General features: G+C 38.1%; 1 protein-coding gene across 3 annotated transcripts in view; it reads left to right on the top strand.

Moving 5' to 3' along the window:
• The window catches only part of Cad87A (cadherin 87A), a 672,761-nt gene that overhangs the window by 156,675 nt on the left and 499,752 nt on the right, over positions 1-16,334 (top strand). For all 3 annotated transcript variants that reach the window (XM_089252829.1, XM_089252827.1, XM_089252828.1), the window contains one exon: positions 11,343-11,416. In XM_089252829.1, the coding sequence (XP_089108955.1) occupies positions 11,343-11,416 (74 nt within the window). The remainder of the gene's footprint in view (positions 1-11,342; positions 11,417-16,334) is intronic.

Raw genomic sequence — 16,334 nt, 5'->3', positions numbered from 1 at the left:
GGTAACCCATTCATCAGTTTTCAGCCACCACCAGGATGGTCTTGCAACGTCCCTTGTGAGAGTTGCTTTCCCGGTTCGAAATATCCAGTAATTTGTAGAAGCAAACGACAAGTGGAAAATTAACATAACTCAACTTCCGCATGAAAATGTTATTTATTAAGTTCAGCCTAACATTACAGAAATCTAACACTAGATTTTTCAACACATAAAACTCTCGATTCAGTATTGACAGAATGGAATATTCTCACTGATTTGTGGTCGGTGAATAATCAGTCTATTTATACGTCCATTATCTGCCGGTCAGACACTCGATGTTGGTGGTCTCTTCGGTGTAGCTCAGCAGGGTCAGTACCAGGGGCTCTCAGTTGTGAGCTGGATCAGTGCCAGGAGGCCTCAGTTGAAGGTCGGACCAGCTCCAGGGGACCTCTCGGTTGAGGGCCGGATCAGCAAGATTTATTGCACATACCCTTGATGAGGCTATCTTCTTTTTTATTTTTCATCCAACGTCACTTAGTGATGGTTTTTCATCTATGAAAGTAAAACAACTTTCTATTCCGGACCTGCCGGGAAATATATTTAGACAATTGAACTATTGCATAATGAACAAACTATTGGATCATTTTCCCAACCTAAGGCCGAATGAAGTGGTTGTAAGGCGGACAACCGCTCAACTAGAGGGTTTTAGTTGAATGGGTACTACAAAAGAAGAGTTAGTTAGCCAAAGAGGGAGGAATTTATACACATATATTTTTTAATAAAATTTTAGAACCACATGTCCTTGCAAGGCCTTTCCGCCTTAATAAAAACATCACATTTGCATATTCATGCATTTACAAAAATAAACATCACACAAACAAAATATTACATCAGAAACCTGGCAACATGACGCAATCCGGAGAGCTAATCAGACTCTCCTGACTGTGTCAACATTGAATAAACAATACTGAAAAAAAAAATATATATATATATGTGAAATGTTCCGACTGAGGTCTGCAGCCCCCCACCGAAAACAAGTGAGTACAACTCGCATTTTCTACATAACGAGACTGAATAATAATAAATAATCACTTAAATAGTCACTTAATAACAATAACTCCCTTAATGAAAATAAAATAAATTATTTTGACGAACTTTTAACCTTCGTCCTAACTATACAGGAATTGGAACCAGACCTCTTCAGGAAAATAGCGACATTGCCGTCATGGGGGAAATTAATTTATATGGGACACATGCAGCCCGACCTCTGGCCCATTCTTGCTCAACATCCGTAAGACCCCACCTGCCTACTTCCGAACTAAGCAAGCCTTCCTAGGTTCCCTCCGAGGGAGATTTCCTAGGGCTAACCCCACATTCCTTCGTGCAGCAGTGGCCTTCAGAGCCCCCGCATCGTTGAGAATTATCCCACCCAAGTGCCACCTGGAAATACAGGACAAGCAGGATTATACATCAGTTGATAGGGCAGCCTCCCTGTTGGTTAGCCAGGGTTTTGGCCCCTGTACTACCTGGCATCCCAGGAAATGCTAAACCCGGTTTTTCATTTGTACCCTCTACTGCAAACATCCTCTTAGACCCCATTCCATCCCCCAAGGAGTTCCTCCAGTTCTTCTGATCGCATGAGGGGGGGGGGGGTGCTACCACTTTCTTTATTCGAATCCTGCTACATTAGAATACAAGATCCCAGGGGGGCGCACCCCGACATGGTGGTGAAGATAAGTGACTTTGACTGAGCAGGGCCCACCTTACTTCGTCGAAATTACCCGCACCAGTTAAGGACTGGGTTTAGGGCCAATATCAACTTCATCAAGGTTTTTGACTGAACGTTGTCAAGAAATCTCTACCAACCTTCTGCCCCCCACCCTATACCATAACAGAAGTAGAATATTTCACTGACCACTTCATGCACTGCTTAGTGAATGCTTCATGGCTGAGACGTCAAAAATGGATACCTTGATGACTGTGGGACACACAAACTGACGATTTTATCACTGAAAAGAAACCTATTCCAGTCACCCAATAACTATCTTTGTTTACACCATCATTCTCTAACATTCATTTGTTTGCGTGTAAGGAGCGGCTTCCTCTTGGGCACATAGCATTTATATCCATAACGACTAAGTCATCTCAGTGTGGTGGAGGATGACGCATTGACACTAAATCCTTTCCACTTTTTATGTTTGAAAGTGGTGTAATTTCACTATGTTTCTTAAGAGTCTGTCTTGCCTCATAGTAGTAATTGGCTTATGGCCACTATTTATGTTTTCTTTGAAAATTGCTATCATTTTTTGTGAATAATGTCTTAAAACAGTGGTTTCCAATCTTTTTCCTTCCCGCACCCCTAGAGCAATGTGACTTACCTTCCCGCACCCCCTTGGATAATTTGGATAATGTTTTTATATGTTAGAAAATTCAGAGATTTTTTTCTGCAATTGATTACATTAATTATCCAATAATTAATTTCTATGCATTCTTTTACTTATTGTTTAATGTTTTTTTCAGCGATCCTGATATTTGATTTTGGCTGTATTATTATTTTTTGAGATTCAATTCAAAAACGAAACTAAAAACTATTTTTTAACATTTTTTTGAGATTTGAAAAAAAAAAGATTCATTGAATAGTTTTAACTTATTGATTCCAGCAGCAACATCTATAAATAAATATTTTTTTGACTTGACTGAATGTTTTTGCTTTTCCTGAGTCATGTTCAAAACAGTGTAAAATCTATGCACAACATGCATATGCGAGGTACCAATAGTAAGAAACCACGAAATAGTTTAAGTCAGGATTTCTGAAACTGTGTTCTGTCAATCTTTGTCAGGGGTGCCGTGGAGTGGTACATGACAACGATTTTTCGAAGACATTCTTTGTTAAACTGATTTGGGGAGCCACGGATAAGCGTTGATTAGAGCAAAAAGGGAAAAGTTTAAGATACCCCAGTTTAAGTAAATAATTATATTTTTCTCAATCAAATTTTAAAACAAGATCTCTAATCAAAAAAGAATTTGTTACAACATAAAATTCGTATGAATATTGGTCAACATGTTATGATTTTTTTTTTGCATCTCTCACACCAAAAATGTTCTCCCGCACCCCTGGTTGGGAACCACTGTCTTAAAAGTTTACTCACACTTGCTTGAGAGCACTTTGCTTTATAGGCGATCTTCTGCTGAATAATTCTCTCTTTGCAGAGATTCACTACAAGCGATTTTAGACCTTCTGTTAGATCTCTTTTAACCCATTTGCAACACGCAACTGAATAAAACCGGTTTGCACAAGCCTGCCTTTATATGTTTGACTGCTTTCGATAGCATGATTTATGCAAATGTTAACACTAGTATGCAACAACCCGGCATACTGATCTGACGAAATCGGTGCAATCGATACACAATAAGAGAGAGCAACTTTGACAAATTCCCTAAAGGTTCCCGACTATTGTTACAAGTACCTATCCAATCAGAAATTCCCCCATTATTGTAATATTTTGAACCATCTCTTCTGATTATTATAATTTTTTGAATTCTTTAAAATATTTAAAAAATGTGTTATTGCAATTTTTAACATGTAACAAAAATCACAGGTAAGTTCAATTTATTCTAAACAACTCCTATATTTTTTTTATTCACTTCTGTTGTTCATTTTTCCGGCAATCCTCTGTTGAAGAAAAGAAAACAATGACCTTTTGCGTTATTCTCATTTTTAGAATCATAAATTTGGGAATTCTTATTGATCAGCTGCTTGAACTTTTTGAACATTGTTCAGCAGTGGTAAAAAAAAAGTGAATAGAATGCGCAGTAGGGTGGGTCACCTTTCTATGTGAAATTTTCTTTTAATTTCTATCCGGCACACCACGAAAAGGGTGCCAAATGGTGCCCTTAGCTCACATATAAATTTTTTAAAGAATTGGTTATTATCTTCTGCCTCTGGATTGACTTTAAAGAATACATATTTTGGAAAAAAAAGAGACTTTTTTTTGATGAGTTGTCACAAAAAGGTTTTTAAAAAAATTTTAATGTATGTCTATAAAACAAATACAAATCGCATGAGTAACATTTATTTATTACAAGAAAAAGTTTACAAAAGTGACAATTATATTATTATCATCATATGTCAAATAGTGCAAAAATCCTTCGTACTATTGAATTTTGGCACAGCGTTTAGAGACTTACTAACCGAAACGGCGACCCAGTCCATATTCCGAAGAATTTTTAACCGATAGGTCACCGCCAGTGTAAAACAGAGTATGACAGTGGATCAGATATATTCTACTTCTGCCAGTCAATGAGATTGATGTAAGATGCATCAAATTTTGCAATAGCAAGTTGAAACAGTCGGAGTCCATTTTTCTGAATGCAGCGGTCTGCTAGTTCATGGATATGCAGTTCAGAGTCGGTCAGCATTGCGATCAATGAATTTTCGGGGTGTGCGAAGTAAATGTTTCTTTGAGAATTACAGGATATATTTTGCCTTTCAGTTCTGCTGGCAAATACCTAGTTCTGCGGGTAAATACGTAGTTGCAGCGATGAGCTTGAACAGGTGCTGTGTTCCATCTTTACAGGAAGGATGAGTTTTGATAGCAAACCAAGTTGGAGTGTAAAACTTGACGACATATGTTGCTAGAATTATTAAATTTTCAGAAGGAGGTTCCATCAAAACGTACAAACACAAAATTTGATTAGCACGAGTTAGCCATTTGGCATGAGACATTTTGCATGGCGATTTGTTGATCTTTTTTGTCGCACCATGGTCATTTTTCTGCACACAAGGGCTAATTAGACCAGGACCAGTAACTTATTGCAGATTCCCAACAGCAGGCTTGTTTTTTATACTCATCGAGAGGTTGGTGTGCTAACCCCTCAATGGAGGACTCCCCTGCTGTAGCAATCTTTTTCTGCAGTAATGTCACAGTTTTTGTTGTACTCCTGTGTCAGGAAAGTTTTCTGACAAGGACAAACCAGGTATCAAACTCGCAACACCTCTAAACATTCTTTGGTTTTTTTAGATGAGTATCTTGTCGAACTAGGGTACCGCGCCCCCTGGTAATTTTGTAACGCTTTAAACGTTACCTCCCGGATTCTATTTTTATCCTCAAGTTGTTTGACAGCACAAGGAAATAAAACAACAGAATTCAAATCAAGACATTTATTCAATTACTAAGGTTAAACATGGTTACAATATTAATTCAAATAAATTTTCCAACGATATTAAAAATTTAGTTTGACGTTAAAAAAAATGTAAACGTATCACAGAGACTTTCATGTATTGCACTTATCTGGGGTAGGTCCGGAACTTCGGCATGTGGTTACAGGTGAGAAACTAAGTCCGGATTTGAAGTGGACGCCCGTTGCGGTGAGATCGTCACAGGCTGATTCTCACTGGCCCTGAGATGGGTGAAGCCGGCTGGGAGCCGCGTTTCCTATTTCGAGGCGTACTGTCTCGAGCTGGCACAACATCTGAACCAAGAGTCTGGCGAAGCAACAGGTGTGAGCCTGTGGGATAGACGATCGTCTGATGTCAGTGCAGCGGGTGTCGGGGAGCCAGAGCTACAGGAGATCGAGAATCAGGCGGCGATGAGGCGGATGTTGAGATCAGCCGCTGTCAACACTCTATTTCACTTAGTTGGCAATTCCAACTAGACCAGGAATTTTGGGTAGAGACCTTTCTGACGTCACCTGGCTAGCGTTTGAAAAACCAAGCTGTTGCTCATATGTAAAACTACTATTAAAAGTTCGGACCTGCGAGACACAAATGCAAAATTAGATAATCATAGGATTCGTTTCCAAGCCTAAGGCTAGATGAAGTCACGTTACATAATACCTGACTAGTGAAAGACTAGCACCTCTGTGCTTACAACATCGGAGCACCAAACTCGTTAAACGAGTGAGGTAAAGAACAATGTAACGGGATATGATGCGATTGTTCAATAACCACAACCTGTATATATACACTAGTGGGGAACAAGTATTTTGATCCACTTGGACCGCGGAAATACTCCGTCACATCATGAAAAATATTATGTCACAACATTAAACTATTATGTCACAACAAAAAGAACATTGGTATAATTTGCATATAATTTCCAAATATTAGTATAAACATTAAATTACCGTTTGGCAACATGTCAGGCAAACTGGCCAGGTTCACCTAACATGACCAATGACAATCGGGAAGGTTTACCAACGGAGGTCCGCGGCCATCCGCCAGCAAACGAAATACTTATGTTAACATAAAACTTAGAACATACGAAGAACACAACCTCCAATGTGACTAGGTGACATCTCTCCCGGGAGGCACCAACAGATTAAGAACGCTATAAGGTAAGTACTCTCTTGACATTAATTAAGGAAAACATGACCCGGAGCACATCATGTTACAATTTGTTTGCTAAATCCTTAGGCCTTTTGAAACTACTGAGAGTATTCTTTACAATACTGGTCTGTACTAATACCTTGAATAGAAAACTTGGGTAACTCTTTTGAAATAACTTGAAACACCGGGTTTTTTTTCACATATTTTTATATCTTTGCTGATTCCCCTTAAAATGTTTTGGGTCCCGATGTGCTGCCATCAATATGTAGAAACAAGTGTCGGAAGGGTAATTTATTCATTTGCAGTAAACAGATAATCCACCGCAATGGCTTATCTAAATTTTTTTCAAGCAGACTTATGACACTTCCATATTTACCAACGTTTACATTTGTTCCACATCACACCCAACTGCCATTAAAGACTCCATAGATATTTCTGATTCCAAGAAGAAATCGAAGATTGCTTGTTCTATGCATTCAGATGTGCCAGAAGCTGGTGTTTCGACGATGGTTCCATTATCAATGGGATATGCTCTTCAAGATTGCTCAGTCTAATTGTATCAGAAAAGGATGGAAAAATGTATAAAGTTTTATCCTTCTGTCCGTCGAAGTATAAAGCAGTTATTTGTGGGACTTTTGTCGCTCATTGGTCGATTAGGAAGCTTTTCTTTCTGACGGGTATATTTTGTATTTGGGGCAAATGCACTCTTTGATGTTCTTACACCTGCAGGATGAAATAAATGTCAAACAATAATTTATGGCAAAACTCTTCTAATTGCTTCTTCGGTATTTTAGGGCGTGATTTTAAAAGGTTTTGTATTTCATACATGATATGCCTTCAACATCGCTTTATGTTGGACAGAAGGAATGGAACCTCTTGACCATGTATCTAATTTTAATTTTTACCCCAACAATGTCCTCTAGTTCTTTATACGTGGGCTCTTTATTAGTTTCATTATCATGTTTTATTTTATAATTGATTGATGACTGCTCATGCCCAGAGGTGTTGTGCAAGACAACTTCCTCTCTTCAACTCCTTGGAGGCTGGGTCGTGTCGGAGAGCATCTTTTATTTATTCAACAAATGAAAAATTATATACATTCTTGGAATCATCAGTCCGGTTAATTCGACGTCTGAATTCTGTTTTGCATGTTTCAAGATGTTTCACAAGAGTTTTATTATGTGGTTTACATTCATTGGACTTCTGATGATGCGTCGTTTCCAGAGTGTCAGCTTGTCCCAGTCTGGTAATTCAAAATGGAACTCTTTGGTCTTGGAGCACTCTGAGATGAAATGAAAATTGTTTCCCTTTTTTTCAGAGGCAAAGGCTACTATTTTGAATCTTGCCAGATAGGCCGGGAATTTTATTTTATAATGGTTTCACTCATAGAACTTAATATCTTTGTAGGTTGGTAATATATTGCATTTAATGTCACTTGAATCATGAAATAACAGACATTTCCACTTTTAATGAGTATGATCCATGATGAAAATGGCACAAACGAGCGCAACACAACCTCGCCTTATTTCAGCGGGAGTTATACTGGGAAACATGGACGTCACATGCGCATACGTATGGTTTCCCTAGACTCTCCTCCACTCTACCCACCCCTCACAACTACAACGTGATGAATTGTCTATGTTTGTAGAAAGTATTGTAATTCATCGAAACCCTAACTAAAACCTACTTTGGGGAAAAAAAAATCAAAAATATTGTAAAATCAAAAAATTGATATCAATCCGGAGGCAGTTCCACTAATCAGAATGTAAAAAAAAATCACAAGTATTATTTTGAGACCATTTAGCACCTTTTTATCACTGTGCCCCTTAAAAAAATGTGAATTTTTTTTTTTGACCCACCCTAATGCACAGTTTCATTAAAAAACAAATTTTTTTTTTGTCTGAAGTCATTTTTCCTCTTACTTAGAGGAAGGGCTTAGTTTGTCCTAGACTGGGAAAAACCTCAAGGTTTTGGAGACCTACAGAGAGACTTGGTTGAGGCAGAGAACAACTACACAGGGTCTTAATACAAGATTCCTCGAAAGACTGGTTTCTCGAAGATGATGACTTTAGATGATGTTTAGGAAGAAAATTAAACTCTGACTCAGGGGACTTGAACATTATTTGTCAGATGAATGCTGTACCTCATAAACTATGGAGACAGATTAAATTTCTCTTCCTTGGAACATACAGTATATACATGTTGAATGGCTCCATACGTGGACAGCTGTAGCACTCAACAGCAGTTTGTGAATGGCATAGGCCACCAGTTGGCGACAATATAGAGAAATATGTTATATTGTAGAAATAGAAGATTCCTCAAAAGGATATATATATTGTATTTGGAGATGACAACTTTAGGAAAAAATTCAATTTAGTTAGCTACTAGTTGAGTGCTGTAACCATCTATGTTCAGAGCCATTAAACATATGTACACTGAAGAGCCAAAAAAACTGGTACACCTGCCTAATATGGTGTAGGGCCCCCGCGAGCACGCAGAAGTGCCGCAACACGATGTGGCATGGACTCTACTAATGTCTGGAGTAGTGCTGGAGGTAATTGACACCATGAATCCTGCAGGGCTGTCCATAAATCCGTAGGAGTAAGAGGGGGTAGAGATATCTTCTGAACAGCACGTTGCAAGGCATCCCAGATATGTTCAATAATGTTCATGTCTGGAGATTTTGGTGGTCAACGGAAGTGTCTAAAGTCAGAAGAGTGTTCCTGGAGCCACTTTGTAGCAATTCTGGACGTGTGGGGTGTCGCATTGTCCTGCTGAAATTGTCCAAGTCCGTCGGAATGCACAATGGACATGAATGGGTGCAGGTGATCAGACAGGATGCTTACGTACCTGTCACCTGTCAGTCGTATCTAGATGTATCAGGGGTCCCATATCACGCCAACTGCACACGCCCCATACCATCACAGAGCCTCCACTTGCTTGAACAGTCCCCTTTTTACATGTAGGGTCCATGGATTCATGAGGTTGTCTCCATACCCTTACACGTCCATCAGCTCGAAGCAATTGGAACCGAGACTCGTCAGACCAGGCAATGGTTTCCAGTCCTCAACAGTCCAATGTCGGTGTTGTCGGGCCCAGGCGTAAAGCTTTGTCATGAGTGGGCCTTCGGCTCCGCAAGCTCATATCGATGATGCTTCGTTGAATGGTTCGCACGCTGACACTTGTTGATGGCCCAGCATTGAAATCTGCAGCAATTTGCGGAAGGGTTGCACGTCTGTCACGTTTAATGATTCTCGTCAGTCGTCGTTGGTCCCATTGTTGCATGATATTTTTCCGGCCGCAGCGATGTCATAGATTTAATTTTTTTACCGGATTCCCGATATTCACAGTACACTCGTGAAAGGAGTGTACTGTGTCCCGTACTCGTCGTACGGAAAAACAAATTTCATTGCTACCTCGGAGATGTTATGTCTCATCTCTCGTGTGCCGACTATAATACCACGTTCAAACTCACTTAAATCTCGATAACCTGCCATTGTAGCAGCAGTAACCGATCAAACAACTATGCCAGACACTTGTTGTGTTATATAGGCGTTGCCGACCGCAGCGCCGTACTCTGATTGGTTCCATATCTCTTTATTTGCATACTCATGCCTGTACCAGTTTTTTTGGCTCTTCAGTTTATATGCTTCAAGGAAGAGACATTCCGTTTCCATGGCTTAGGGGTAGAGCACTCCATAGAGATCGACTCAGATTTGCACCTGAAAATAAACGTCAGCCAACCACCACCACTACGCCAATGGTGGGATTTTGAATCCAGGACTCTTGGCGCGCGTGATGCAAATCCCTCACAATGACCATACAGTAGCAGACCTTCCAACTCTCCCGATTTAGGCGGGAGACTCCAATTTTTACATCCTTCCTCCCGGTCTCCGGATTTGTTAAAATTTCTCCGGATTTTGGCAGAAAATTAGATTTTACGCGAGCTTTCACGTTGTCGTGGCGTCAATAATTACCATCGTCGTTAGGGAAAACACCCAAAGAGGACAGCCGTAGTCATTTTCATCGAGCAGCCGTAAAAAAAAAGTCTTTGTGACCGCATTTAAGCAACTGGCGTAGATCCGACGTAGCATTTATCGGCAATCATTTATCAGGGGGAAGCCCTTGGTTGCTGAAATTCCTGTATAATCGTTATTGTATTCCATTAACAGCCGCGCGGTAAACACGTTTTTTTGTCCGCAGCTTTGTAATTTGAGTTTTTTTAAATCGTTTCTTCCGATTGAACATCTTCAGAAAGAAAATATAAAACTTTAAGCTATATAAAGCTAATTATAAAGCCTTTAAGAATTCATATATTCAAGATTATCAATCACTGATAGCATCCACGAAAGAAAACACATACTTTATAAACAGTATGTATGTAGACTGGCATGGAATTATATTCTTCTCAGGGGCAATGCAGAACCTGTCTTGGGGGGGGGGGGGGTTGTAACTGTTTCTTAATTTTTTTAAAAAAAATTGTTCTTCGAAAATTTTTTTTATGAACTTTTTTGTTGATCGAGTCTATGAGTGTCGGGGCTCCCCCCCCCGCGGGAGAATCTCCGGATTTCTGGATTTCAAAAGTTGGCAAGTCTACAGTAGCTGCCATCTGTGCTGAAATTTTCCCAATTTTTTGCAGCACTCTCTTACAGTATATCAGTTGAAAAACCCAGATGTACCATTTTGAAAATATCTGAATTATTTGGTACTTGTAGATCCTCTGTATGTGTGTTTAGACCAACTCAAACATTTTCCTTTATTCTCTAAAATAACTTCGAGGTTGGATCCTAGGTTGATCGCTCTGTACCATAATGAAAGGCAAAACATTTTTTCATAGCTTTTTGCTCTGTTGATAAAAAGCCCTAGCAATCACTAATATTTTTCTTGAAAGCATTTTATATGATTTCTATATCATGCGAAATAATAAGATTTTTTAACAATGCTAGATGGTCTCAGCCTCATTTAGCTTAGACTATTGAGATTATTGTATAATGAATTTAAATGTTAATACTACAAGCCACAATACTTTTACATATAGGCAACTGATAGAGATGCTGGAAATTTTGGTGAAGCTGGAATCATGTATTCACTTTTTGGAAATGGTGCAGAAAGGTGAGTGCGTGTATTTGATTCCGTAATTAACTTTTTAACTGCGTAAAAAATTCCGTCTGTGTTCTTAATTCTCAAAATTTTTCAAGTGAAGCTTAAAAAAAATTAACTTAGGAATCATTGGGATCTCTGGGAATAGCAGTATATAATTTAGGAAGTTGCATCATTCGTTTTATTAAAAATTTAATTTTTACAATATCGCATTGGTCACTCATAAATGATTGAGCAGTTTAAGGCCTATTTTACATGCAGTGTTTTGTCCATATGATTTTTTTTTCTTCAGTCTGTAGCTTTCATACGCGACAGCTTTTTTTCATACAGTTTGTTGTGGCAAAGATATTTTTGTTTCACTTTTAAATTAGTTAGACTTTTAGTTTTCTCTTTGAAGTTTTTACTAAACTTCATTTAAAAAACTTTGTTTCTATTCAAACCAAACACAACCCAGGCGTATCGCAATTACTACCAATTGAGTTGTGCCGGAAGTGTGTGTGTGTAGGTACCTAACAGTCTGAGTGCATATCTAGTGTTGCGTTATGAATTTTCAGTTCTGCCATCTATCAGTGAAGTGTAATTATTAAATATTTATACTGTTGTAGGTCTGTTGCTTTCTGTGGCGAGACTTTTAATGAAGAGTTTGACTCTCATTTACACCACGAAGTTGGAAAAGAAAACCCACTTCAGCCAACCACCACTGTGGCACTGGTGAGGTTTGAACTTGGGACCTCGTGATATGAGTCCATCACCATGACCACTCAACCAGGCACATAGCCAGAAATTTCGTTGGGGGGGAACCAAAGTGATAGAGTAGTAGACTTGGTCATCTTTTCCCCTTTTTTTCACAGTCATTTTCTCATATTTCAGGGGGCGTCCAAACCCCCAAGTCTCTCCCCCCCCACTACGGCCTTGCACTCAACCAACACAGGGAAAGGAAGAAAAAACATATTTATTGTTTTATTGTAAATCGAATCACAGGAAAAATTATATTAATATATATTCATAATTTTATTTTATTTTCCAAAGAAGTGACCAAAAAAATAACCAGAAATAATATGTAAAATGCAGTTTATCATGATTATCTGACTTGTAGAGATTTGTTTTCAGTTTCAGTGTTTCATCCTTGTTGTGTTTCTATGATTTTAAATCTCATGGAATACAGTCCTACATTTTATGTCCAGGGACATGTTAAAGATTTTGGGTCCAGGGCTCAGATGTTTTTTGGGCACCTCGAGACCCAATTTCATATATTTCAATTGTAAAAAGTTATTTTTATGTGAATGAATAGTTATGTAATGAATTATCCAAGTTTTCATCATTTCCTGAGGGGAAGTTCGATTGATTCAATATATGAGTGATTCAGATAACAAGCACATTCACAATACAAATTAAGCTCGCCAATGGAAGTTCCACTGTAATTCTAGAAAATTGAAAGAATTTTGTATTTAGATCCTTCACCAAATGAAAATATGTTACATTGCTTTTTTCATACTGTGAGAGTTGTTCCTCACTCACAACTTCATGGCACCAATATGCAGGGTTGGTTTGTCTTCTCATTCGCACAAATTTAATGTATCAAATATGTTGTGCTTGGATTTTAGCTTTCGATAGTATAGTGAAAAGTTTTTACATTGTTACCATGCCCACATAACCTACAATATTGAGTTTTTTCCTTTTTTATCTGTGCCCTTTCAACTAGTCGAATGAAACAGAACAACAAAATTTGTCACACACAGTTTTAATTTCAAAAGTTGTTTGTTCAATTTTGAATATTCATATTTTAATTACAAAAACTTTCTCAAGAACTGACATATTTACTATTATACAAATTATTTCCTTTTGTTTCAGCCATAAACAGAACTAAACACCCTAACTACATGCCTGAATTTAAAAGTTACTTCGCCAAATGAAATAGAATTCTCCAAGGGTTTATATGAATGATATTGTTAACAATTTGAAGACTACCTGACACACCCAAAAAAAAACAATGGATGGAAATCACACACTCGCCTCGATACTCCTAGAAAAACAATCAGCTCCCCAATGAGAATTAGGTGACCTCATCTTCGTGAAGAGACACAGTTCAATGTTTAAAAGTGAATTGAATAGATGACAGTTAATTTGGAATGTTTGCATTATTCGATTACCTCAAGAACTGCTTGACACTGTCCGAACAGTCAACCTGAAGACGGTCACAAGGGCAGGTTGATACCGAATCCAAATACAACGCCACAACAGGCAAATTGCCCTACGAGGTGGCTGACTTAAGAACATCATGGATCCCGAGCCATTTTTTGGAGGCCCTACCTACTACTGCTACACCACACATGCACACCCCCCCTCCCCCGCGGAACCCCAACGAATCGGTACATGTGGGAATGTGCATGTACGTGTAGTGAAACCTGACGTGAAGTTTTTTTGTTTCTCTGTAATGCTTGTTATGTGTAGTGCTGACATCTGCCACCAGTTTTTCTAACTATGAGTGAAGTGTTATGATTGAATGATTTATCGTTGTAGGACTGTTGCTCTCTGTGGCGAGACTTTTTAACGGGGAGATAGGCTCGCATTTGCGCCTTGAAGTTGGAAACCACAGAAAACTAACTTCAGCCGACCACCAGTGTAGGGTTCGAACCCGGATCCTCGCATCGCGAGTCTGTCACTATAACCACCACAGTCACTGTCAAAGTAAACCCATCTCCATGGATGACCACCGTGGAGGGAAAATAGAAGGCGAAGATGAAGGCAAATAAAACTTTGCAAAAAATATTTATGCTCCGGAAATTCTTCAGAAACAAGTCAATTCTTCACATTTTGAACTTCTTTGGTGAGTGACGGCCTGGTAGTTCAAGTGGCAAGTGGAATGAGGTGTTCAGGAAAAACATAAGACACTAAAGACGCAACAAAACTTACCTGACGACTATGGAGACCAACTCACATCTTGGGTAAAGACGTTTGGGCTTAATCTTCCCTTATTGTTATTATTTTTTCTTTGTTAAGACAACTTTAGTTCATATTTTCCAAAAATGGAGAATGCCTAGGTTTAAAAGGCATATATGGCGACTAATTCTTTTTCCCCCATGAATAAGACATTTTTTTCAATGGGACCTGTGACATGAAACGAAGAAGGGTCCATGACCTTGCTTTGCAAGCGAAAAACCAGGAGTGACACTGAAGATTCTCTCTCTCACCTATATAAAGGGGCCAGGACCTACGGTGATGCAGTCAACCATTGGATTCGCAAAAAAAACGTCATCCCTACTTTTACCCACTCAGGGTGTCGAGGAACAACAGAAAGAGAAACGTTTCTCCTCTTACAGCAGCAGGGCCGTCATTTCAGCTTTTTCTAGGGGAAAGGGGGTCAAAGCTCATGTACTCAATTTGTGTGTGTGTGTGTGTATGTATATATATATATATATGTATATATATATATATATATATATATATATATATATATATATATATATATATAAAGTCATTTTTAGTGTATTTTGGAAAGCCAGGCATTATTCAATGGAAGGAAGAAAACCCCCCCTTGCCCCCCCCCTTCCCAAATGACGGGCCTGTATATGGAGCAGGTGTTTGGACAAAAGAGTACAGTCTAACAAGAGGTAACATTTTAAAATTTTTAAGATCTTGATTTTGAAACACAAATTTTGAAATTATCACCTCAATTTGGGAAGTAAAACAAGCTTCCCAATGATATCCGACATCATATGTAAATATTCTGGTTCCATGATAATGCTGAAAAATTTGAATCTAGACAAAGGGAAATCAAAGTGCTAATTTTCAATTAAAATTTTTTTTAAATTTCAAATTTAACACTTCCTTGATGACAGACAAATTTCAATCGTATGACATTATTTCAATATTTCACGATAACAATTTCTGTAAAGCATTGGAAACAGTAGAAAGGAAAAGGAATGAGGAAAAAATTTTATAATTGAAAGACTCATAGGTCTCAAAATTATTCAACTTGTGATTAACAAAAATGAATTTTTAAATCACAACAATGACTCAGAATATTCTGAAGATGGAAATCGGTTTATCAAAAGAAAAAAATATATTTAATGGGTAACCAATGACAAGAGAGAGAGAAAAAAAATCTTCCTTTTCTTGTACGGAAGTTTCGTGTATGAAGGAACGAGGAAATGACTCATCAATATGGCGATACGTCTTCCTCATTTTTCTGTGAATCATTAGCTTTCTCTCTCACAAAAGAATAGAAAGAATATATTTTTCAAAAGAACACACATTTTCTCATTTGGATTAATTCAGAATTACCAGAAAAAACTTCGGAAAGAAAAAACTTTATCTGTGGTACTGATAACATACAAATATTCATAAAACGACTAGTCTGGATTATTATACTTATGCACATGGAATAGTTTCGAATACACTTGTCAACGGAGGAAACAGTGTCTCACAACTTTTCCTCTATGACAGGAAATTAGCAGTTAATGAAACAAAATATTGAAAACTAATGTGAGAAATAATTCCAGAATCTATTAAATAAAGTTTTATAATTAGTGATGGTCTTCAGTAATTTGGGAGTGCCTGTTTGATTTAGGGTTCTGCACCTGTTTCTTTAGCCCACCCATTGAGATGTCAATGAGTGATATCAAAATTAATGTCTTTCATAATGATTTGATACTTATACTTGATATATTCGATACATACTCACTGTATTTGAACTTGTTTCACTGAATAAAAATTGAAAATGGCCTAGACAATTTCATTTGCAGACAGCTGATGGTAGAAAGTTTTGAAGCGTGAAAGTGTCTGTTGTGTCCCTACTTCATTATCAATGCGGCAGTGTCACAGCGCCATGCATTGTCATTTGTTGGAATGGCTACTTCAGAGCCACTGTACAGAAAAAATCCATCTCTCTTCCTGTTAATATGCCCTATACTTACTCCAGTTTGATGCC

This window comes from Pholcus phalangioides, unplaced genomic scaffold, assembly GCF_987345545.1.
Source record: "Pholcus phalangioides strain wild (caught in Gottingen) unplaced genomic scaffold, Ppha-v1.0 ptg000031l_1, whole genome shotgun sequence".
NCBI lineage: Eukaryota > Metazoa > Arthropoda > Arachnida > Araneae > Pholcidae > Pholcus > Pholcus phalangioides.
Note: the sequence above shows the minus strand (reverse complement) of the source record. Positions and strands in the feature narration are given on the sequence as shown.